At 38.2% G+C, this 25,049-nt stretch overlaps 1 protein-coding gene across 3 annotated transcripts in view; it reads left to right on the plus strand.

Moving 5' to 3' along the window:
* The first annotated feature begins 4,988 nt into the window (after positions 1 to 4,988).
* Positions 4,989 to 25,049, plus strand: part of LOC122052030 (protein transport protein Sec61 subunit gamma-like) — a 29,378-nt gene continuing 9,317 nt past the window's right edge. For 2 of the 3 annotated variants that reach the window (XM_042613409.1, XM_042613410.1), the window contains exons 1-2: positions 4,989 to 5,153; positions 5,273 to 5,388. In XM_042613409.1, the coding sequence (XP_042469343.1) occupies positions 5,060 to 5,153; positions 5,273 to 5,388 (210 nt within the window). In that variant the 5' untranslated portion in view covers positions 4,989 to 5,059. Of the gene's footprint in view, positions 5,154 to 5,272; positions 5,389 to 18,512; positions 18,710 to 25,049 lie in introns of those variants that run through there. The other variant, XM_042613408.1, reaches the window with a different exon arrangement.

Raw genomic sequence — 25,049 nt, forward strand, 5'->3', positions numbered from 1 at the left:
TGTAATTTAGATTTAAATTTTTAATTTTGAATTAATTAAATTGATAAAATTATCTTTATTTAAGAGAGTGTATTTAATATTTGAATTAGAGAGTGTATTTAATATTTGAATTTTCTTTTAATTTTATTAAGTTAATTGAATTATCTTTATTAATAGATTAGTGTTAATGTTTAAGTTTTTATTAATTTTTAAATTTGAATTAATTGAAGTGTTTGAATTATATTTCCTTAAAAGTTTATCTTTTAACCTTTTATTAATTGTTAATTTTGAATTTTTCAGATTATCTTTGTTTAATATATTATCTTTAACATTTAATTTTAATTTTGTTAAATTTAGTTTTGATTTTATCAAAGTGTTTGATTTTATCAAAGTGCTTGATTTTATCTTTATATTTTCTTTGTCTTTTAAGTTAATATAATTAGTGGAATTTATTAGATTATTCTTATCCTTAAAATTTAATTTTTTGTTAATTAAATTATCTTGGGTTTGGATAAGATTTTCTAGATTAATATTGTCTAGATTATTAAATAATTTATTAATTTTATCTAGATCAATATTGACCTTGTCATCTCTATCATTTGAGTTTTCAAACTTGTTTAGGTTTAAGTTTGAAATTTTAGGTTTATTAATTATTTTCAGATTTTCTGAATTTTCTAAATTAATTAGATTTATTTTATCAGAAAATATCCTAGGGGTATTTTTGCAAGTATTTTTGCAAGTATTTTTGCAAGTATTGCAAGCTACACTATTTTCATAGATATTTTCAGAAATATCCAAATTAACATGTATATTCTTTAAACTACTATTAGCAGGGGTATTTTGGTAAATATTACTCACCTTAACCGCATCCCCTAATTCAGTAGACTTTTCGATTGGATCTGACCCGAGTTCGGATTCGATTTTTACTTGATCCTCGAGCTCCATCGGCTCCTCGTGAAGTTTGATCAACTGGGTCCAAAGCTCATGTGCATCTTTGTACTTTTCTAGTCTGCATAAAACATTGTTAGATAAAACATTATAAATAATTTTACTTACATTTGTATTCAGTTCTAAGTTCTGAAAAGGTTTTCTCAATATCAGCCAATAATCAAAGTTTAGACTTCCTAAGAAACATTTCATTCTTCGCCTCCAGTAGTTGAAATCTTGATCGTACGGTGGTGGTTCGTTGGGATTCCATCCTTCTTGAAGAGGTATTGGTCTTGCACACATGGAAACAGAGAAAAAGTCCCAAGACTTGGTCTTGGATTAACAGTGTTGGAGAAAAAAAAAATTTTCACTATTTTTTTAAAGAAAAATAATAAAATATTATTAAAATATTTATAAAAAATATTATCTCAAATTTTTGAAAATGTAATATTTTGTTGATACTAAATACTGGTGAAAAGATGACTATGTATTTTTTATAACCAGTTTTGGAGGGGAAAAAATGAAAGGCGTGATATTTCGTTAATACCCCCCCCTTTGTCTAACCAGTATTTTAAGAACGAACGATATCTAATTTTTCTTTAAAAATATCCCCCCCCCTTTGTCTGATTGGTGGTTGCACTAAATCAGAGCGGTACCTGCTATGATACCACTTGTTGGATCGTGATGTTTTGATAGAGGGGGGTGAATATCGATTACGAAAAATTCTTCGATAAGAGTTAAACGTAGCGGAAAAATCAAGCAATGCTAACATAGACCAATTTTACTTGGTTCGGAGCCTATGTCGACTCCTACTCCAAGGCCCGCACTCTTTGAGTGTTTTCGGTGGGCAATCACTAGCAATTCGAAATTTATTACAAACTAAGTACAGAAAATGCTAATGAAAAAAGAAATAGTGACAAAGAAATAAATCAAAAAGGAGAAGTGTGTTGTCGGAACTTCGTTAGCGTCGCAGGAGCGTAGAGCAGCAGAGCAAGCAGCAGAAGATCTTCTTGTCAGTTGTTGTTTTGAGCTCCACCCTGACCCTCCTTTTATATGAGGCTCGGGGCGCCCCGGATCCCTTCCGGGTGCCCTGGTGAGACGTGATAGGTCCAACCAGCGAGCTCCACGTGGCGACGACGTGATAGGATAAAAGTTGCCTCCCGGGCACCAGGATCCCTTCCAGGCGCCCGGACCTCCGGGCGCCCGGACCACCTTTTTCCAGGGAACATCTTTCTTGCAAAACAAGGTTAGTCCAAAGCAAATAGATAATGTCTATCCTGCAAAACAAAGTGTTAGCACAGTTTATAAGTTCAATATAAAAAGTATGACTTAGATTCCGTCTTTCCGAGACCGGAATCTAGTCACGATCTCGACTTAGATATCCGAAATGGATTTAAGCCGGATCGACGCCTAATGTTCCCTTCTCGGGAACACGCCCTCACAGTCACTTCCTTCCAGTGACTTACCTTTACTCACCTGCTAGAAGTCCAGTCAGCCCTTCGACCCGTCTAGACTTCTCGCCAGCTATCCTGTCAGCCCGTCGACCTAGTTGGACTTCTCTCCAAGCGTCCGGTCAACCCATCGACCCGCTTGGACTTCTCACCAGCTATCCGGTCAGCCCGTCGACCTAGCTGGACTTCTCGCCAACGTCCGGTCAGCCCGTCGACCCACTTGGACTTCGTGTCAGACATCCGGTCAGCCCGTCGACCAGCTTGGACTTCGTGTCAGACATCCGGTCAGCCCGTCGACCTGTTTGGACTTCGCCTGCACACTCGGTCAGAGAGTTAGATAACGGCAAACCTAACTTAACCTAATTTGTCATTCATCAAAATCTGAGTTAGATCGTTAGTACTACCCACACCAACAAATGTAAGCAAAATCAGAGCGGAAGACCGAGACTAAAAGTCAACAAAATGTTGACTTTTTAGTCTGGGGTGCCTTGACCCACTCCGTGGTGCCTAGACCTGTCTGGGGCACCCGGACCCAAAAAAATTAGCCAAACGCGATGTGGCATGTTGCATTATGGTGGGGATAAAGTTTTATCCACCTAGAGACGCCTGGAATCCTTTTAGATACCCCGACCAGGGCTATAAATATAATCATGGTCCCAATGTTTCAATACAACACTTGTAATTGATTTCATTTGAGTTTAGCTTTGCATTTTGAGTGCTTTAACTGCTGTAAGAGACTTCTCTACCTGAAGGAGACATTAGTGAGCTTTTCATCTTCCTTGGATTAACAACCTCCCCGGTTGTAACCAAGTAAATCTTTTGTGCCTCTTCCTTTCTTTATTTAGTCTCTTATTTCTTTTATGCAAATGTTGATTCTAATAAAACTATAAAGTTCGAGGAAGGTTTATTTTCCTTTGTAGGGGCTATTCACCTCCCTTCTATCCGACCGCCAAAGGTCTACACATATCAAATATAAGGGTAAATATAACTTAAATCCTTTGCCCAAACCGTTAAAACTCATGGTCACACAGGACCATCTTAAGGCAAGATTGTTTCCAACAATGCATACATGTATTTATATAAACTCTAGACCTTATAACCTAAAAAAAGAAGAAATCCTAATATATGAACTTCAATTCCAATATTATAAAAAAAAAGAAAAAATATCTTTCTAGAAAATGAAAAGAAATCAAAATTAATAGAATAAGCTTGATTAGATCAGATCTATAAATATTAGAAATATTAAAATTACTCTAAATTCCATAAAATAGAAATTACTAAAAATAATAATAAAATCTTTAAAGGCTCGGTGAGAACCAGAATTTAGGCCTAGAAGTTTGTGATTATGGATACCCATTAATAAATGTAGATTTTTAAATTCTGCATGAATGAGATTCGACAGAGCCTGATTCCAAGTTCTGAGTAAAAAGTTATGTTTCTTTAAAGTTTGGGTGAATCCTACATCAAAATGTTTATATTGTAGCACTCATAATTGCTACAACAACATCAAAAATAAGGATGACACTCTTGAAAAATAAAATGTATTGACGTGGGATAAGGTACCGCTTTGATAATAAATGAAAAAAAAATGGTATTCCTTCATGGTATTTGCTAGGTTAATGACCCCTTCCCTCACAACTGCCCAACATCATTGAGAGAGTTCAGCAGGAATCCAAGTTGGTAAGTACATGGGTAGGAGTCCACAAAGGTGATTAAATCTCCTATTGAGTTTCAACCCCGACCACTATAATTATTATTTCATATATTTATCAACAAAGTCGGCCCTAGGTGAAAGGACATTCCTTGGATTCCAATAAAAGATGTGCTCTTCCATTATTATTTCATATATTTATCAACAAAGTCGGCCCTAGGCGAAAGGGCATTCCTTGGATTCCAATAAAAGATGTGCTCTTCCTAGTTTTTCAAATGGGATTAAAAATTGATCTAGTTTTTATTTGAGATGTCTTTTTTATATATATATATATATAATTCCTTAAATCTGGAATCTGAAATATCCAAAATACATATATTATATCATGTGAACACTTAAATTTTTTTATCTTGAATATTATAATCCAAAAGTTAAACCTGAATCTTTGAAGAAGATGTTATTAGTTTAAATTTATTATAATTTAATTCATAAATTTGAAAATCTTAAACCCTAAATATATATAATATATTCTGTAAGTATTTAACATTTTTAATTTTAAATACTATAATCTAAAAATGAAGTTTCAATCTAGAGAAAAAATCTTATTAACTCAAATTAATTATAATTTAACTCTTAACTCCTAAAATTTTAAATACTAAATATATATAATATACTCTAAAATAAATTTTTAAAAAATATTTAAACAATACTTGAATGAGTCTAGACGTCTGGAATGTCTGGAATGACTCGACCATATCACCTATGACTGTTTGAATCAATTCCAAACGTCCCAAATTCAATCTGGACGAATCCGTGAAGATTCATAGCAAATATATATATAGTCTACTAAATTTGTTGACTATGATGAAATCGGGGATTTTATCTGGCCGTTGATTCTGTTCGTATTCCCAATCTCACTTTGAACGGCTACGATTGGGAGCAGGGGAGTGATTTATCCTGTATAAAAGCCCTGATGGGGTGCTCTGTTTTCTGTTTTCGTCGTGTCCTATCTTGATCGCGATCTCCGTTTTAGGGTTGGTGGTGATTATCGATGGACGCCTTAGACTCTGTGGTCGATCCCTTGAGGGAGTTCTCCAAGGACAGCATCCGTCTCGTGAAGCGATGCCACAAGCCCGATCGCAAGGGTGAGTTCGCCATCAATTTTTCTAACGTTTTTGTTGATTCGATCGGTGTCTTCTCGGTTGTCTAGAATTTTGTGTATATTGTTTGCGTTCTTATGGATCTACACGGATCGACCTTGCAGAGTTCACTAAAGTTGCTGTCCGGACTGCGATTGGCTTCGTGGTGATGGGGTTCGTCGGGTTCTTCGTCAAGCTGATCTTTATCCCGATCAACAACATCATCGTCGGTTCTGGTTAGGTAATTAATCAGATCAAAGGAAATTCTTCTGATGCATTTGATTTCGTGGCCATTTAGTTTGAACTCAGAAAGTTTTAATTTTTTCATTAACAATTCGGAGGTTATTTTTTCTTATCGTTATGCCTTGTTTCGCTATCATTGTTCCATTGTATCCTGATTAGCAGCATCGACTTCCGGTTCTTGTTGTGCAATCAATTAGATCAGAGGAAGTTCTGATGCATTTGATTTACAAAATGATTGTTTTTAATTTACATGCCTGATTTCGTAGGTTTGTATTTAGAATTTAGAAAATATTACTCTCCTTACAATTCGTAGGTTCTTTTTTTGTGGGTTATTTTCTCAGATCTCTGTGCCTTCGAATGCTGTTATTTTGTTATCTTTGTTCCATTACTCGCTTCCTTGTTACATTAAACAATCCAATACATAATGTGTTTAGCTGAAGAACTTTTAAAATTTGATTGGTAACTTATTTACATTATGTTGTTAATATGGAACCTGTATTGTAGTTATATATAGCTTATCCGAGAGTGACTATATTAAGAACTTGCTGATGCATTAAACACACTAGAAAATACTGTATGATTTCTGTTTCATGTCAACTCTGATTTATCATGATTGAGCAGACTTCCAGTTTTCTAAAATGTATGATTTCATTGAAGACCTGCATTAACTACTATGCATTTAGCTGAAACTAGGATGCTGATTTTTTAATAACAAATAACAAAGATGTGTTATTTTTGAATCATTCATGTCAAATTGGAATTTTTGGAATATCTATTGAATGGCACACTTCCCTTATTCTTGCTAAGATGAACTGTAATTTGTGGAGTATTGTGTAAGAAAGTTTTTTGTTTATAGTATTCCTGACTAATATGAATTTGTAGGTTTGGGGAATATGAATTAACAATGTTTGTACTTACTGGTTGGCTTAAATAAAAGTTGTTAAGAGAAATCTGGTTATCCTCTTCTCCTTCAATGATTTAAGAGGCCATTTCAGGTGGCAAACCATTGGTCCATTTCAAACAATTTTATAGTGAATGCAGGGGCATAAGATTGGCATTAAAAATCGTAAAATAACAGTTTAATCAATATAGGCATTTAAAATAATGACTAAACACTAGGCATATAATTCATCATATCACATTGTAAGAAAACATATAACACAATAAAACAAAAAAATGCATAATAAAATAATATATGCCCAAGAAAATAAGTTATAAATAAACATATGAAGTCCAAGGTTTTAAAGCAACAAGCTATGAAGAGTTTAGTTTTATGCTTTGTTGTAATAGAACAAACTTGTTGATACGATGTAAAATTGCTGTCAATGTAAAAAATTGACAGCCAAAGTTGTTTTCCCCACTCTTTTGCTCCATTCTGACACAAACCTCTTCATTCCAAAGCAAGTCTCTGCCCTAGTGTCAATATCAACAATTTTAATTTACCTGATTTTTAATAATGTTCTGGGTTTTACTATTTTTGTCACACACATCAGCAGGTAATGCATCACAACAGGCTTCAAACTAATAACACCCCACCTCAATAACCTCAATAGAGGTGTAGAAGGCCTATTTCGAGACTGAAAGTTAGTTGCATGTGATTGTACCAGTTTTTCTGGTTTTTACCAAACACACAATAGCAGTTAATGGAATCACAGCTGGGCTTCAAAATGTCCCAACCCAATAGAGGTGCTGAAGGCCCAGCATGAGCTTGCCACACCTCAATTACAGAAGCTGCACCATGAGATTGAAACCCAGCTGTTATGCGATTGTTCTGGTTTTTAAGCTTCTCCCGAACACTCAGGAGTTAATGGTGATGTAGAAGGTCCACCAGGAGATCAGAAACTCTGTTGTATGCTATTGTAACAGGGTTTCTGGTCTTCAACGGTTTTTGAAATAATTGGTTGAGTCAAATCAGATCTGATTTGGTGCTAGTTCCCTATTTAACCAGTTGAAGCCATTGCCCTAACATAGATTGATGCTAGGATGACTTATGCATGCTCCTGGGATTGCCTAAACATATTGTGAATGACTTTTATAGCATTAACTAAGGTGGCGTTTGGTTAAATGATGGGAATGACTATGAGTATGTGTTTGATAGTAAGGTGTAATGGGAATGAAAATGGAAATGAAACTCACCTAGTTATATGAGTTTGGTTGATTTCCATAAATTTAGAAATCATTCCCAAATTGTCATTCCCAAATCTACAATCTAAACACCATATTTTACTATCATTCGATCCCCTCATCCCAAACCCATCAACAAAACATCCCCTAAAATTTGAAAGCCTCATGGAGACCTTCAACAGCTAGTTACCTGCCACTGCATGACCAACCTACAAGAATCATGCTGACCATCATAATACTTATACCTTACAAAATCCATAAATTATTGCATCATATTACTATAAATAATATATGTCATCTATATTCAACCACCTCTACCATGACCTTAGCTAAAGCCCATTCAAGTGTATGTCTCAAACTAAGGTTAAACAAAAAAAAATTGTTAAAATTTTGGAGCTAGGTTTATTGTTTCGTTCCACACTAGTGTTTTGGTCTTTAGTCAGTTTTGTACCATTTGAATAGCATATTATGCCGACATTTGACACGCTTAGGAAAACTCTAAGGTTCTAATGTTTGTTAGGTGCTAGTCGGGCGTTAGACCAGCGCTTAGCTCCAAGGTCGCTTAGGCAGGGACGGGCACCACTAGGCAAATTCTACCGTATCAATATAAATTACTTAATAAATCATATTCTATAATTCCAACACAATAATATCAAATTTAAAATAAGGTCAAAATTACACAACTATAAAATATCACAAATTTATTCTACTTCTCATTCTCCATAATTTTCAACAACTTGCTATATCGAACAGAAACTCAATATCATCATCTGACACAAACTCAAGGTTTTTTCAGTTTTTTTTAATTGGGTTTTACATTTAAAAGCTCAAACTAAAACAAATCATGAAAATTCTATACGATTTCTGCGGTGCCTAGAAGATTCAACCGATTAGTTGACACTTAGGGCTGCCTAATCTCACCTAGGCGACAAGGCCACCTAATCTCGCCTAGGCGCCAAGGCCGCCTAGGCTGGCCCACTAGTATGTTTTTAATGAGGTTGAACCTCTTGGTATTTATGTTATATATAGGCTCTCAAAGTCTAGATTTTAGAGTCCGTTCATCAGAGGTGCACTGCAATAGAACATGTCTTTTAAATAAACAGAACAACATTTGTCCTTTATTATAAAAGAGAAACCTTTATTGTCCAAACAAGAAACTGAAATTATGTTCTTAGTTAAAGTAGGCATATAACAACATTCATCTAATTCTAATACAAGCTCAGAGGGCAGAGATAGATGATAAGTTCCTACAGCAACAGTAACAACCCATGCTCCATTGCCTACTCGTAGGTCCACCTCGCCCTTCGCCAATGCCCTGTTATTTCTCAGCGCCTGCACATTAGTACAAATGTGAGAAGCACATCCGGTATCTAATACCCATGATGAAGAAATAGATAGATTGACATCTATAACATATATACCTGAAGTGAAAGTCTCACTTCGCTTCTTCTTAAGATCTTCCAGGTACACCTTGCAGTTCCTCTTCCAGTGCCCGGTCTGACCGTAGTGGAAGCAGGTAGCATCCTTGGCGACCCCTCCTTTAGGCTTCAGTGCCTTGTCTTTGCCCTTGGCTTAGGACTTTCCTTTACCTTTGGGCTTGCCCTTGCCCTTGTGTTTCTGAACCATCATAACAGAGTGGGGCTTTGCCTTCTTAAGGTTCAGCTCAGCAGTTCTCAACATGCTAAGCAGCTCGGGCAATGACTTGTCAATTTCATTCATATTATAGTTTAGAACGAATTGACTATAGCTATCCGGCAAGGATTGCAAGATCAGGTCAGTGGCCAGCTCTTGGCCAAGCGGGAATCGGTTGCTCTGTAGGTTTTCTATGTACCCAATCATTTTGAGTACATATGAGCCTACGGGAGCCCCATCTGACATCTTGCACTAAAATAGTGCCCTTGAGATCTCAAATCTCTCATGCCGCGCTTGTCCTTGATATAGTTGATGAAGATGTTCAACCATATCATAAGCGTCCATCAACTCGTGTTGCTTCTGAAGCTCAGAGTTCATGGTCGCGAGCATTAGACATGAGACATCTAATGCATCATCTTGATGCTTCTTGTAAGCATCTCGGTCAGCTCGCGTGGCAGTGGCAGGAGGAGCCTCCGGAATGGGCTGCTCTAGAATGTACAGTTTACGTTCTTGGGTGAGAACTATTCTCAAGTTCCTGTAGCAGTCCAGGAAATTTGCTCCGTTGAGCTTGTCCTTCTCAAGGACAGAACGCAGGGAGAAAGAGTTCGTATTCGACGTCATGGTTATCTACAACAGAAATAAAAGCAAAAAGTAAACATCATATTCTTTTTATCATTTAATTAGGCCTTTAACTAAATGATGCTCCCACTGAATTCTATAATTCATGTGGGACAAGATCCACATCATACTAACCCTTGAGATAGCTTTGGCTAATACGCCCAAGATTTAGTATGATCGGTAGGTAACGATTTACCAATTACATCTCTATGCAACTTTTGTTTATAGGATCATTATCCGCAGTTATATTAAAACTTGAGTTAGCTTTGGCTAATACGCCCAAGAATTAATATAAATGTGATTTATGTCCTATCTTTCCAACCGTTGGAAGAATGCCTACAGTTAAACTCAATTTAACTAGTTGTACTCAATCAAATTAAGTCTCTACTCACCCATGCGTTGATAGGCGGGACCAAGATAATATGTGTTGCTCTGTTTTGGCAGATTCAACAACACATGTGATCGAGGTAGTGATAGGTATCACGGCACGGTAGACATTTGAGTTGAAGCGATTGAGCTCTAATCTAATCGAGAGGGTGTATCTTGTACATGATTTAGATCTAATCTAATCGTTAGGCACTAATTAATTACTATTTATGCATCACATACATACAAGCAATTAATTAAATTATTTGTGATTAGTCATGACCCTACTACGATCTTCTCAAGCCAATGAGAAGATCAGATGGTCAACCTAAGGTCAACAGCTTCTCAAGCTCCTTCCTTAGACCACCTTGTGTTGCTCGCGCTCGCGCTCTCCTCGTAACTCCATCTCGAGTGGACCTTCCACCGCTCCAATTTTGTACATTACAATTTTGAAACTCGAGTTACATTCGAGTCAAAATTAATTTACAACAAGAATAAATGGAGAAAGGCACGACACGCAGGTCGCGTATCAAGTATACAGCACACACAACACAAATGATGGCGCGTAGGCCGTAATATGAATTACAACACATTTCCAATCAGATTGGGTCTTTTTGGGCCATGACTATCACAAAATTATACAAATAATACATAATTCTAAATTATATATTTTATATAATTTTCTGTAATTTTTTCTTCAATTTTTACAATTTTTACGAGTAAAAATTCCCGACGGTCCCGTTTAGCGGTTTTCGGACGCAATCGCAGAATGAATCCCCTTGCGGGGCCAGGGGCAGCGCCCCTACCCGCGAAACCCCGAAACCCCCTAGCCATTGGATCCGTGCGAAGAAAAATTTCGGAAAGTATGAGTACGTGTTTCAAACTTCGATCTACAGTAGATCTACAAAGGAAAAACATTTTTTATACCTTCGATTCGTGCCCTTCGCAATCCCGCAAGTCCAAGGTACGCCGGATCTCGAAGTTGTCAACGTAGACAACTCTCTAGTGATATCCACACGAACAAGAAGTGTTCTCTAACACTCAAGGATGGAGAAGAGAGCACCCCAAGTGTGCTAGCACTTTCTAGGGCTCTCGGGTAGGATTTGAAAGGAAGAAAAAAAGAGGATGCAAAAGAAATCTCATACACTCAAGAAGTAGTATCCTCCTTTGTGACCTTCACCCTTCCTTATTCTTTTGGACTCACTCAACCACCTTCTCCTTTGATGAAAGCTCACGGCAACCACAGCAAGGAGGAAGAAAGGCCAAGGAAGAATATGATAGAATGAATGCACACATCAATACACAAAAATAAAAACTTCTACACTACATTAGTGTGGCCGGTCACACCATGTAACCTCCCTCATTAATGTGGCCGGCCACATTAAATGGCATGAGATGTGTAACCTCCATTAGGTGGCATACCTCATAAGGTGGAGATGATGTGGCAATGTTAGTCATGCCATGTAGGATGAGTCAACCTTCATGATGTGGCAATGCATCAAGTCAAACTTGATGTTTCAACTTTCATTTGGTCAAGTCAAAATTGATCAATTTTCTTCCTTGTTGAGTTAAATCCAACCTTTGATTCAAGTCAATTTTAATTTAATGAATCTCAATTCATTAATATAAATTGACTCAATGAATCAAATTTAAATTAGACTCATTCAACAATTGAATTTAATTGAGTCTAACTCAATAAGTCTAATTTGAATCCAATCTTTGGTGCATCATATGAACCTAATCCAATTGGTTCATCATATGAACCCAATCTCCATCCACTTGTTCTTTGTGTGTGACCCAATAGGTTCTTGTAACGTTGGCAATGTTTCTAAACTCCTTTAGAAACAAAAGCAATGAGCGGCATCTAGCAATACATCATTGCTACCCCAAGTTATAAGAAATGTTGAGATCCAACATCACCTTGTGACTACTAATTGTGACTCCTCACAATATATGACAAGTGTCCTTCTATCCTAGACATCTAGATTGATCAATATGAGACATAGATCGTGCCATCCTCTAATCAATCTAAATCTTGAACTCCAAGTAGACACACTAAATCAAATGAGCTTAATATCCTATATTGACTCATTTGGGCATGGCCATGCACTTCGTGGTCTCACTCTATCAAGAATACCGATGTCACTCCCGTCATATAGGAGGGATAGATCCCATCTACATCACTCACATCACTCCGCATAATTCGTTACATACCCAGTAATCGCCTTTATAGTCCACCCAGTTACGGGTGACGTTTGACGAAACTAAAGTACATAACTCCTTATGTAGGGAACCATGGTGACTTCAGGTCTAAGGACTAGTAGTCATACTAATAGCCACATGAGAAAGCATATGACACTCATATAACGATCCATGATACTTTCTCATGGCGGGTCATTCAGTATACATTCTCTAATGCATACCCATGTGTCAACTTGATATCTCTATATCCATGACTTGTGAGATCAAGTCATCGAGTTGACCTGCATGCTAGTCTTATTGCATTAACATTGTCCCTGAATGTTAATACTCGACTAGGAATGATTTAGAGTAGTGTTCCCTATATCATCTCACTATCGATTCAACCAATTGATTGATATAGGTAAGAACCTTCTACTCTAGGACGTTATTATACTTAGTTTATTTGGCACCAATACAAGTAAGTATAATAACCAAAAAACCAAATGCCTTTATTTATATAAAATATGATACAACAAGTCCAAAATACAATCATCAAATGATTGGCTCTAGGGCTCTAGCTAACAGATCTAACCATCGCGAGTGTCCCTAAACGATCCTACAGCGCCTTAGCCCGCTGTCCCAAAAAGTTTTGGGGCGAAACCTTGCCGTTTCGGAAAAATCTTCTCGGTAGTCAAAGCCTACAAGTGTCGAAACACTTGTGCTTTGCAGAACCTATATTTTTCATAAAAAATCATAAAAACCATAAAATTACAAAAAGTTACAGAACCTATATTTTTCATAAAAAATCAAATTAAATTTGTACTCGCTTCGCACGTGGCTCTGATACAACTGTTGGGTTTTTCGGGCCGCGAAAACTGTTTTTTCGCGTCGCGGGAATCCCAAAACCCCCGCCACCGGATCCATACGAAGAATAAAACTTTCGAAAAACTTACGAGTACGAGTTTACAAACTCTAGATCTACATTAGAGTACGAGTTTTACCCTTGATGCGTGCCTTTCGCGAATCCCGCTCGTCCAAGGTGTCGGATCTCAAGATTGTCAAAGTAGACAACCCTCTATAAGTATCCACACGAACAACTCGATGGAGGGAGAACCTTAGAGTGTGCTAGCACTCCAAGAAGGTCTCGGCAAGATGAGGAGAGGGGGAGCAAGAAGAGAGAACAAGGAATAAGATGGAATCAAAAAACACTTGAATGAAAATGAATCCCATTCATTCCCCTTAGTGGCCGACCACAACAAAGTGTAACTCCTCTCATTAATGTGGCCGGCCACATTAAAGCAAAGGGAATTTGTAACCTCCATTAGGTGGCACACACATGTGTTAACTATGATGATGTGGCACATCATCATTGGCCACTTAATGCCAAGTCACAAATGATGTGGCATAAAGTCAAGTCAAACTTGACTCTTGCTCTTCCTCTCAAGTCAAGTCAAACTTGACTTAATCACTCTCATGGTTAATCTAATCCAACCATTTATTTCAAGCCAATTTAATATAATGAATTTAATTCATTTAATTAAATTGATTCAATGAGTCATAATCTAAATTAGACTCATTGAACACATGAATCAACTTGAGTCCAACTCAATTAGCCCAATTAGGATTACTCTTAATCCAATTTGATTCATCACATGAATCTAATCCTCTTGGTTCATCATATAACCTAATCTCCATCTAATTGTCCTTAGTGTATGACCCTATAAGTTCTTGTAACGTTGGCAATGCCTCAACCCATTTAGGAGCATAAGTAATGAGCGGTATCTAGCAACACATCATTACTACCCAAGTTACAAGAATGTTGAGATCCAACATCACCTTGTGACTACTAATTGTGACTCCTCACAATATATGACAAGTGTCCTTCTACCCTAGACATCTATATTGATCAATGTGAGACATAGACCGTGTCATCCTATGACCAATCCAAATCTTGATCTCCAAGTAGACTCACTAAATCAAATGAGCTCAATATCTCATATTGACTCATTTGGGCATGGCCGTGCACCTCGTGGTCTCACTCTACCAAAAATATTGATGTCGCTCCCGTCATATAGGAGGGATAGATCCCATCTACATCACTCACATTCCTCTGAATAATTCGTTACATACCCAGTAATCGCCTTCATAGTCCACCCAGTTACGGATGACGTTTGACGAAACCAAAGTACATAACTCCTTATGTATGGATCCATGGTGACTTCAGGTCCAAGAACTAGTAGTCATACTAATAGCCACATGAAAAAGTATATGACACTCTTATAAAGATCCATGATACTTTCTCATGGCGGGTCATTCAGTATACATTCTCCAATGTATACCCATGTGTCAACTTGATATCTCTATATCCATGACTTGTGAGATCAATTCATCGAGTTGACCTACATGCTAGTCTTATTGCATTAACATTGTCCTTGAATGTTAATACTCGACTAGGAATGATTAAGAGTAATGTTCCTTATATCATCTCACCATCGGTTCAACTAACCGATTGATATAGGTGAGAACCTTCTACTCAATGACGCTATTATACTTAGTTTATTTGGCACCAATACAAGTATAATAACCAAAAATAAATGCCTATTTTATATAAGAATATGATACAACAAGTCCATAAGACAATAATCAAATGATTGGCTTTAGGGCTCTAACTAACAATCTCCCACTAGCACTAGTGCCAATCAGTGTAGGTTGTAAGCCCCAATGACCTAGTGTGACCATCATGCTTCCTCTGTGCCAAAGCCTTGGTCAAGGGATCTGTGATGTTAGCCTCTGTAGGTACTCTGCAAATCTTCACATCTCCTCTCTCGACAATCTCTCGAATGAGATGGAAGCGCCGTAGTATGTGTTTGGTTCGCTGGTGTGAGCGAGCTTCCTTAGCCTGTGTTATAGCTCCATTGTTGTCACAATAGAGCTCAATAGGGTCAGCGATACTAGAAACCACCCCAAGTTCAGTGATGAACTTGCGGATCCAAACTGCCTCCTTTGTTGCCTCTGATGCAGCAATGTACTCGGCCTCTGTCGTAGAATCAGCGACTGTGTCCTGCTTCGAACTCTTCTAGCTCACAGCACCACCATTAATGCAAAACACGAACCCTGACTGCGATCGATAATCTGTAACACCCATGGAGTACTTAGCAATATTTTAGATATTTTTATCATGAATAAAAATAGGCCTTATGTGGAATTTACAAAAAAATAATAAAAATAGAAATAGAACCAAAAAGAGAGATGACCAAGGCTTGAACCTTGGATCTCCCACTAGATATATACATGTGTTAACCAATAGACCAAGAGAAATTATTGTTAAAGAAGGAAGTGACAATATAGTTAAGGGTAAGAAAAGAGATTTTTTGTTTCATTGAGAAGGAGAAGTTAGAGTTGCCTCTCCCTCTCAAAAGAAAAGAGGATTTTTACTTCCTCTTTTCGTTAAGGAGAAGTAAAAGAAAGGAAAAGGAAAAATACATTTTCCCTTCCTCCTCTCATGATGAATAAAAGGGGAAATTAAGAAGAAACTTCATTTTTTCTTCTCTTCCTCCTCCCTTCTCTTCCTCACCGTGACCAAGGAGCCTCCCCTACCTCTCATTGCCGAAACCCAAAAACAAGGAAGACCCCTCTCTAGGAAGGCTCAACAAGCAAGATCCCTCTTTCCTTAAGCGAATAAGGATGTAAGTATTCCCTCACCTGTGGTACAAGTTGCTTACGGTTTTCTCGAAAGACTCGAACTCTTAGAATTTGAAATAAGAGAAGAGAAGGAACCATGCTTATGAACTTGATAGGTTATGATAGGATTTTAGTTAGAAAGGAAATTATGTGTGTGATGTTAAGCTTAATCTTTTTATTGAGATGTTTATTAACTTTCTCTCCTTTTTATAAGTTTCCGTCATGATAAAAAATATAGGGTTCATGAGGCTTAAAACCTAATCTAACTTGCTCCTAGATTTATTTATGATGTACTAAGAAAGTTGCTAGAGATTCATGCTCATATGTTATCTAGAGATTTTATTCTTGCTTGAAGAAAGGTTCGGCCATGATAGAAATATAGGGTTCATGAGGCTTAAAACCTAATCTAACTTGCTCCTAGATTTATTTATGATGTACTAAGAAAGTTGCTAGAGATTTTATTCTTGCTTGAAGAAAGGTTCGGCCATGATAGAAATATAGGGTTCATGAGGCTTAAAACCTAATCTAACTTGCTCTTAGATTTATTTATGATGTGTTATGAAAGTTGCTAGAGATTCATGTTCATATGTTATCTAGAGATTTTGTTCTTACTTGAAGAAGGGCTCGGCCATATGTTGTTTAGAAACTATGTTTTTGCTTGAGGAAGTTTCGGCCATGATGGAAACATTAGGGGTTATGAAACTCAAAACCTAATTTAGTATGATCATAGACCTCCATGTGATATATTATGAAATTAACTAAAAAGATTTATGTCTACATGTTGTTCATAAGTTTATTTCCTAGTTGTAAAGTTTCGGCCAAGATAGTGATTTAGGGTTTCATAAAGCTCTAAACCTAATTTAGCATATTTATAAGTTTCCTTGTGATATGTTATCAAATTAGCTAAGTATTCATGTTAAGAGATTTATTAGAAGTCCACTTCTTGTGCATGATGTTTTGGCTATGATAATTTTAGGGTTCATGAAGCCCAAAAACCTAAGTTAGTATGCTCATAGGTTTCTTGATGATATGTTATAAAATGGGATAGAAACTTGTACTTATATGTTTCTTAGGAGTTCATTTTCTACATGATGGAGTTTCGGCCATGATGAATCCTTAGGGTTCATGAAGCTCCAAAACCTAATTTAGTGTACTTATGGACTTCTTTATGATATATGATGGAATTAGCTAGGTGTTCATGCTACATGTGGTTTAGAAGTGTACATCCTTGGCTTATGAAGTTTCGGCCATGATAATAATTTAGGGTTTCACAAAGCTCAAAACCTAATCTAGCATGCTTATAGACTTCCTTATGATATGTTAACAATTTGGCTAAGTATTTATGTTCATGTGTTGCTTAGAAGTTTACTTCTTGTTATGATGTTTTGGCTATGATAAGATGTTAGGGTTCATGAAACTCAAAACCTAAGCAAGTATGTTCATAGACATCTTATGATATGTTATAAGATTTGCTAAGTATTCATATTGTATGTGGCTTTGGAGTATTCTTTTGTTATGAACTTTCGGCCATGACTATAACTTAGAATTCAAGAAAGTTTTTAACTTAAACTTAGCAAGCCATGAATTTGTTTATGATATGTTTTATGTTAAGTGTGCATGCTTTATGATAAGATCAGTAACATGTTGATTATGTATGTTATGAATTATGCATGATATGATCCTTATGATGATTATGTACTCAAGCATGTATGATTTCAACATGTTGCATGCTCATATATGTAAGCTTATGAACCAAGCATGATAAGGGTTTTATATGATGGTCATGTGCCAAGAATGCATGCCTTATGATATGATAAGAAAATGACAAAGAGTTGCTTCCCTTAAGTTGGGATTACGAGCACTCTTCATGTTAAGACAAGAGCATGACCTTATGATGATATGATATGACAATTATGATGATATGATATGCATGACATGTACTTTACTTTGTATAGCTTGTACCAAGGGTGGGCTCCATAAGCGCCCCTAGACCGACGGACTATGAACGGGTCTAGTAAAAAGGGATGAGCTCCTTAGTACGCCCCTAGACCGACGAACTATGAACGGGTCTAGATCCCTAGTAGGTTCGGGGCTAGCTACCCTGTCCTAGGGATTGCGCGCATTTATGTATGTATGTGGTACAAGCCGGGCCCTCATGATGATAATATTATGTTCAAGTATTAAAAGATATGTATAAAGACATTTTGCACTCAACATGGCATATGTTTTAAAAAGACATTTTGCATAATGCACCCCTCCTTATATGATATGTTTCTTTCCATGTTCATGATATGTTATGCTTCTCATGGTTTACCTCATATGATTACTTTGTTTATGATATGTTAGAAACATGATTCTTAATAATATGTTATGATAAGAAACCATGCTCACATAGTGATGATTATGTTATTTGTTCATTGATGATATGCTTGTATGATTATGCTTGAGATACGAATTTTTGTGAGTAGGAAAGAATCTTACTGAGCCCATGTGCTCATAGCTTACTTCCTTGTACCACAGATAAAGGCAAGGGATGGATGACCTAGGGAGCTACAGGAGAGGCAAGGAGGTGTGTGTGACAGTGGCTCGGCTGGGACGAATAAGACCTGCTATAATGCTTTGTTATGTTTGATATGAACCATTGTATTTATGTTACATTCCAGTATAACTCTATGACATTTCCGCTGCTTTAAGTTATAAAAAAGAATTTTTGAATATGTATGTATCCTGGAATGGTTAAGTAAGTAAGTAGCCTCGTCCCTTTGAGTAGCAGGGAGGGCGGGCGTTACATAATTATCCTGATCGATCTGGAAGCTGGCATCACTGTAACCCTTTACAGCTAGCTCGTCATCGCCTCCATATATCAAAAAATATTCTTTAGTCCTTCTTAAGTACTTAAGAATATTCTTGACCGCAATCCAGTGACTTTTACCTGGATATGACTGGTATCTGCTCGTCATGCTCAAAGCATACGAGACATCAGGTCGAGTACATAGCATGGCGTACATGATAGATCCTATGGTTGAGGCATATGGGATCTGATCCATGCGGTCTCTCTCCTCTCTAGAAGAGGGACCTTGAGTCTTCGAAAGACTCACGCCATGTGACATCGGCAGAAATCCCTTCTTGGAGTTCTGCATGGCAAACCGAAGGAGTACCTTGTCAATATATGTACTCTGACTTAGGCAAAGCAATCTCTTAGATATATCTCTATAGATCTATATGCCTAGAATGCGGGATGCTTCACCTAAATCCTTCATTAAGAAACAACTCCCTAGCCAGGTCTTGACAGACTGAAGCAAAGGGATGTCTTTCCCAATGAGTAGTATGTCATCCACATACAATATGAGGAAGACAACTATGTCCCCTACAACCTTCTTGTAGACACAAGGTTTATCTTCATTCTTGATGAAACCAAATTGCTTGATTGCATCATCGAATCGAAGATTCCAGCTCCGAGAAGCTTGCTTTAGTTCAAAAATGAACCTGTGCAGCTTGCATACTCTGCCAGTATGCTGTGGATCTACAAAACCCTAGGTTGTGTCATGTACACATCCTCGAGCAGGTTTCCATTCAGAAACGCGGTTTTGACATCCATCTGCCATATCTCATAGTCATGGTAAGCTGCAATAGCAAGCATGTTCCGAATGGACTTAAACATCGCTACTGGAGAAAAGGTTTCATCATAGTCAATACCATGAATCTACTTGAAACCTTTAGCTACCAAGCGACCCTTATAGCTAAGTCCATCCATGTCAGTCTTTCTCTTAAAGACCCACTGACACCCAATGGGTTTTACCCCTTCAGGTGGATCAACCAAAGTCCATACATGGTTGGTGTACATGGATTCCATTTCGGATCTCATGGCCTCTAGCCATTTCTCGGAATCTGGTCTCATCACAGCTTCCTGATAGGTGGTAGGCTCATCCTCTATGAACACAACGTCATCATGGTCAGACAAGCTAAATGAGTATCTCTCAGGCTGACGACGTCCCTATCAGACCTGCGAAGGGGTATGTCTACTTGAACTGGTTGTTGTTCCTCAACTCCTTGTGGAACAACATCATCCACAACACTTGGTGGTTCTAGTTCAACTTCCATCGAGGCTTCAGTGCTATGGTCCGCATCTTGAACTTCTTCGAGATCAAACGTACTCCCACTAGTCTTTCTAGAAACAAAGTCCCTTTCTAGAAAGACCCCAGTTTTTGCCACAACTACCTTGTGCTGACTGGGAATGTAGAAGTAATATCCCTTAGTTTCCTTGGGTTATTCAATAAAGTAGCACTTGTCGGATTTGGGTCCTAACTTGTTTGAGACTTGACGTCGAACGTAAGCCTCACAACCCCAAATCCTCATAAAAGACACCTGGCATCTCTCCCAGTCCATATCCTATATGGTGTCTTTATCATGGCCTTGGATGGAACTCGGTTGAGTATAAAAGCTGCCGTATCTAGAGCATAGCCCCAAAGAAATGTAGGAAGATCTGTGTGACTCATCATAGACCGTACCATATATAATAGGGTATGATTCCTCCTTTCGGATACACCATTCCACTGTGGTGTTCCAGGAGGAGTGAGTTGGGATAGGATCACACACTCAACTAGATAGTCACGAAACTCATGGCTAAGGTATTCACCACCTCGATCTGATCGAAGTATCTTAATACTCTTGTCAAGCTGGTTCTGTACTTCATTCTTGAATTCTTTAAACTTTTCAAAGGATTCTGACTTATGTGTCATCAAGTACACATAACCATATCTACTGAAGTCATCAGTAAATGTGATGAAGTACCTATAACCGCCTCTAGCAGCGACATTGAAAGGGGCACATACATCACTATGTATAAGTCCTAACAAATCAGTCGCTCTTTCGCTGTGCCCACTAAAGGGAGTCTTGGTCATCTTGCCTAGTAGGCATGACTCGCACGTCTCATAAGATTCAAAATCAAATGAGTCCAGCAAACCATCCTTATGGAGTTGGGATAAGCGCTTGCCATTTATATGACCTAAGCGACAGTGCCAGAGATAGGTTTGGTTCATGTCATTTGACTTGAACCTCTTGGTATTTATGTTATATATAGGGCTCTCAAGGTCTAGAATATAGAGTCCGTTCATCAGAGGTGCACTACAATAGAACATGTCTTTTAAATAAACAGAACAACATTTATCCTTTATTATAAAAAAGAAACCTTTCTTGTCCAAACAAGAAACTGAAATTATGTTCTTAGTTAAAGCGGGCACATAACAACATTCATCTAATTCTAATACAAGCCCAGAGGGCAGAGATAGATGATAAGTTCCTACAGCAACAGCAACAACCTAGGTCCACCTCGCCCTTCGCCAATGCCCTGTTATTTCTCAGCGCCTGCACATTAGTACAAATGTGAGAAGCACATCCGGTATCTAATACCCATGATGAAGAAATAGATAGATTGACATCTATAACATATATACCTGAAATGAAAGTCTCACTTCGCTTCTTCTTAAGATCTTCCAGGTACACCTTGCAGTTCCTCTTCCAGTGCCCGGTCAGACCGTAGTGGAAGCAGGTAGCATCCTTGGCGACCCCTCCTTTAGGCTTCAGTGCCTTGTCTTTGCCCTTGGCTTGGGACTTTCCTTTACCTTTGGGCTTGCCCTTGCCCTTGTGTTTCTGAACCATCATAACATAGTGGGGCTTTGCCTTCTTAAGGTTCAGCTCAGCAGTTCTCAACATGCTAAGCAGCTCAGGCAATGCTTGTCAATTTCGTTCATATTATAGTTTAGAACGAATTGACTATAGCTATCCGGCAAGGATTGCAAGATCAGGTCAGTGGCCAGCTCTTGGCCAAGCGGGAATCCCAACCTCTGTAGGTTTTCTATGTACCCAATCATTTTGAGTACATATGGGCCTACGGGAGCCCCATCTGACATCTTGCACTGAAATAGTGCCCTTGAGATCTCAAATCTCTCATGCCGCGCTTGTACTTGATACAATTGACGAAGATGTTCAACCATATCGTAAGCGTCCATCAACTCGTGTTGCTTCTGAAGGTCAGAGTTCATGGTCGCGAGCATTAGACAGGACACATCTAATGCGTCATCTTGAAGCTTCTTGTAAGCATCTCGGTCAGCTCGCGTGGCAGTGGCAGGAGGAGCCTCCGGAATGGGCTGCTCTAGAATGTGCAGTTTACGTTCTTGGGTGAGAACTATTCTCAAGTTCCTGTACCAGTCCAGAAAATTTGCTCCGTTGAGTTTGTCCTTCTCAAGGACAGAACGCAAGGAGAAAGAGTTCGTATTCGACGTCATGGTTATCTACAACAGAAATAAAAGCAGAAAGTAAACATCGTATTCTTTTTATCATTTAATTAGGTCTTTAACTAAATGATGCACCCACTGAATTCTATAATTCATATGGGACAAGATGCACATCATACTAACTCTTAAGTTAGCTTTAGCTAATACGCCCAAGATTTAGTATGATCGGTAGGTAACGATTTACCAATTACATCTCTATGCAACTCTTGTTTATAGGATCATTATCCGCAGTTATATTAAAACATGAGTTAGCTTTGGCTAATACGCCCAAGAATTAATATAAATGTGATTTATGTCCTGGTGTGTAGATACGGGAGCCATTGATCATGTCTGCAATTCTTTGCAGGGGTTCCAGGAAACCCGACGACTATTTGAAGGAGAGATAACCGTCTACATGGGTAATGCTACTAAGGTGGCGGCTGTTACAGTGGGAGACGTCTACTTATCTTTTGATAGGAATAGAAATTTGGTTTTAAGAAATTGTCTTTATGTACCCAATTTTAGAAAGAATTTAATTTCAGTTTCTAAACTGTATCTGGATGGATATTCAGTTTCCTTTAGTAACAATGTGGTTATAAAGAGAAATAAAGTGATTATCTGTTCTGGTACATTGGTTTGTAATTTATACTTTAAATCCAATTTCTCCCACAAAGCAAAATATGGAAATTAATAACACATCTTCTAACTCTAATAAGAGAAAAGAACCTTCGAAAATGAACCAAACGTATCTTTGGAATCTAAAGCTTGGTCATATTAATTTAAGTAGGATTCAAAGGCTTGTAGCCGATGGTGTAAAATACCGGAAATAGGCGAATATTAATAAAGGAATTTTTCAGAATTTTTGGATATTTTTCGGAAATTTTCCGGAGACCGTACGGACAAGTTAACGGGGATAAAAACGGGGCCCGGAAAAGCCTATTAAGGTTATCCTGTTTTAATGAGGCAAAGTTTTATTTTATTTTCCTTTTTCTTTTATTTTCTTTACTTCTTTTTCTTCGCCGACTCCCCGCGTGCCCGATCCTTTTCTTCTCCCCTACCGACGGTTTCCATTTCCTCAACGCCGGTTCTTCTCCTCCTCTCCTTTGATTTCTCTTCTTTCACTCACTGCCGCAAGCCGTCGATTCTCTTCCTCGCGGACCGCAAGCTGTGCCCTAATCGGCCCAGTCAATTCCCATCTCTGCCGACGCCGACCCCCTCACCTGTGCCCTAGCACCGCCGGTTGCCGCTCCTCCTCAGTCCTAGAGCCGGCCTCTCTTCTTCCTTTCCGAGCCGCACCGGTCGGTGCCACCGCTTGAGGCCGAAGGGAGCAGTGCCGACACCCCTACCGCCGCTTCTCTACAGTGCCGACCTTACCCTGTGCCCTAGCCGTCTCTTGCTTGCTACTGGCTTCTAATGCAGCCACTACTTTGTTGGGTTCTTCGGGCCGCGAAAACCGCTTTTTCGCTACGCGGAAACCCCGAGTCACCCAAAGCCATGGATCTCGTGCAAAGATTCGTAAACAAAATTATCGAAAAACCTTTTTCTTGTACGAGTTTGTAAAAACTTTAGATCTACACTAAAGTTAAGATCATTACCCTTGTAGTGAAGCCCTTCGCGTTCCCGCTTGTCCAAGATGTCGTCGGATCTCTAGTTGTCAAAGTAGACAACCTCTATATGTATCCACACAGACACAAGTAGAAGGAGATGACCAAAACACAAGGTGTGCTAGCACCAATGGAGTGTTCGACCAAGGAATGGGAGAGGGAGAAGAGAGAGCACCCAAGGGAGAAGAAGAGTGAATGAAAATCAAAGAAAGGAAATTCAAACAACCCCTTAGCCATCAAGTGGCCGGCCACTCTAGGAGGTGTAATCCCCACATTAATTCCAATTAATGTGGAGACCATTAAGAGTTGTAACCCCCATGAGGTGGCACTCTAGGATGATGTGGATCAACACTATTGGTCCACATCTTGCCACCTCACTAAATGACATGGCAACAAGTGTAACCTCCTCATTTAATGTGGGCCGGCCACATTAAATGCTATGGAGGCTTGTAACCTCCATGAGGTGGCACACATTGATGATGTGGAGCAATCCTATTGGTCCACATCTTGCCAACTCACTAGTGATGTGGCAAAAAGTCAAGTCAAACATGACTTTTTCTCTTCCTCTCAAATCAAGTCAAACTTGATCAAATCTCTCTCATGGTTGATCTAATCCAACCATATGATTCAAGCCAACTTAATATAATAAATCTAATTCATTAAATTAAGTTGATTTAATGAGTCATAATCTAAATTAGACTCATTGAATACATGAATCAACTTGAGTCCAACTCAATTAGCCCAATTTGGATTACTCTTAATCCAATATGATTCATCAAATGAATCTAATCCTCTTAGTTCATCATATGAACCAAATCTCCATCTAATTGTCCTTAGTGTGTGACCCTATAGGTTCTTGTAACGTTGGCAATGCCCTAAACCCATTTAGGAGCATAAGTAATGAGCGGTATCTAGCAACACATCATTACTACCCAAGTTACAAGAATGTCGAGATCCGACATCACCTTGTGACTACCAATTGTGACTCCTCACAAAATATGTCATTGTCCTTCTATCCTAGACATCTAGATTAATCAATATGAGGCATAGAGTGTCATCCTCTAATCAATCTAAATCTTGAACTCCAGTAGACTCACTCGATCAAATAAGCTCAACATCTAATGTTGACTCATTTGGGAATAATTACGTGGTCTAACTCTATCAAGAATATTGATGTCGCT

This window comes from Zingiber officinale, chromosome 3A (genome assembly GCF_018446385.1).
Source record: "Zingiber officinale cultivar Zhangliang chromosome 3A, Zo_v1.1, whole genome shotgun sequence".
Classification (NCBI taxonomy): domain Eukaryota; kingdom Viridiplantae; phylum Streptophyta; class Magnoliopsida; order Zingiberales; family Zingiberaceae; genus Zingiber; species Zingiber officinale.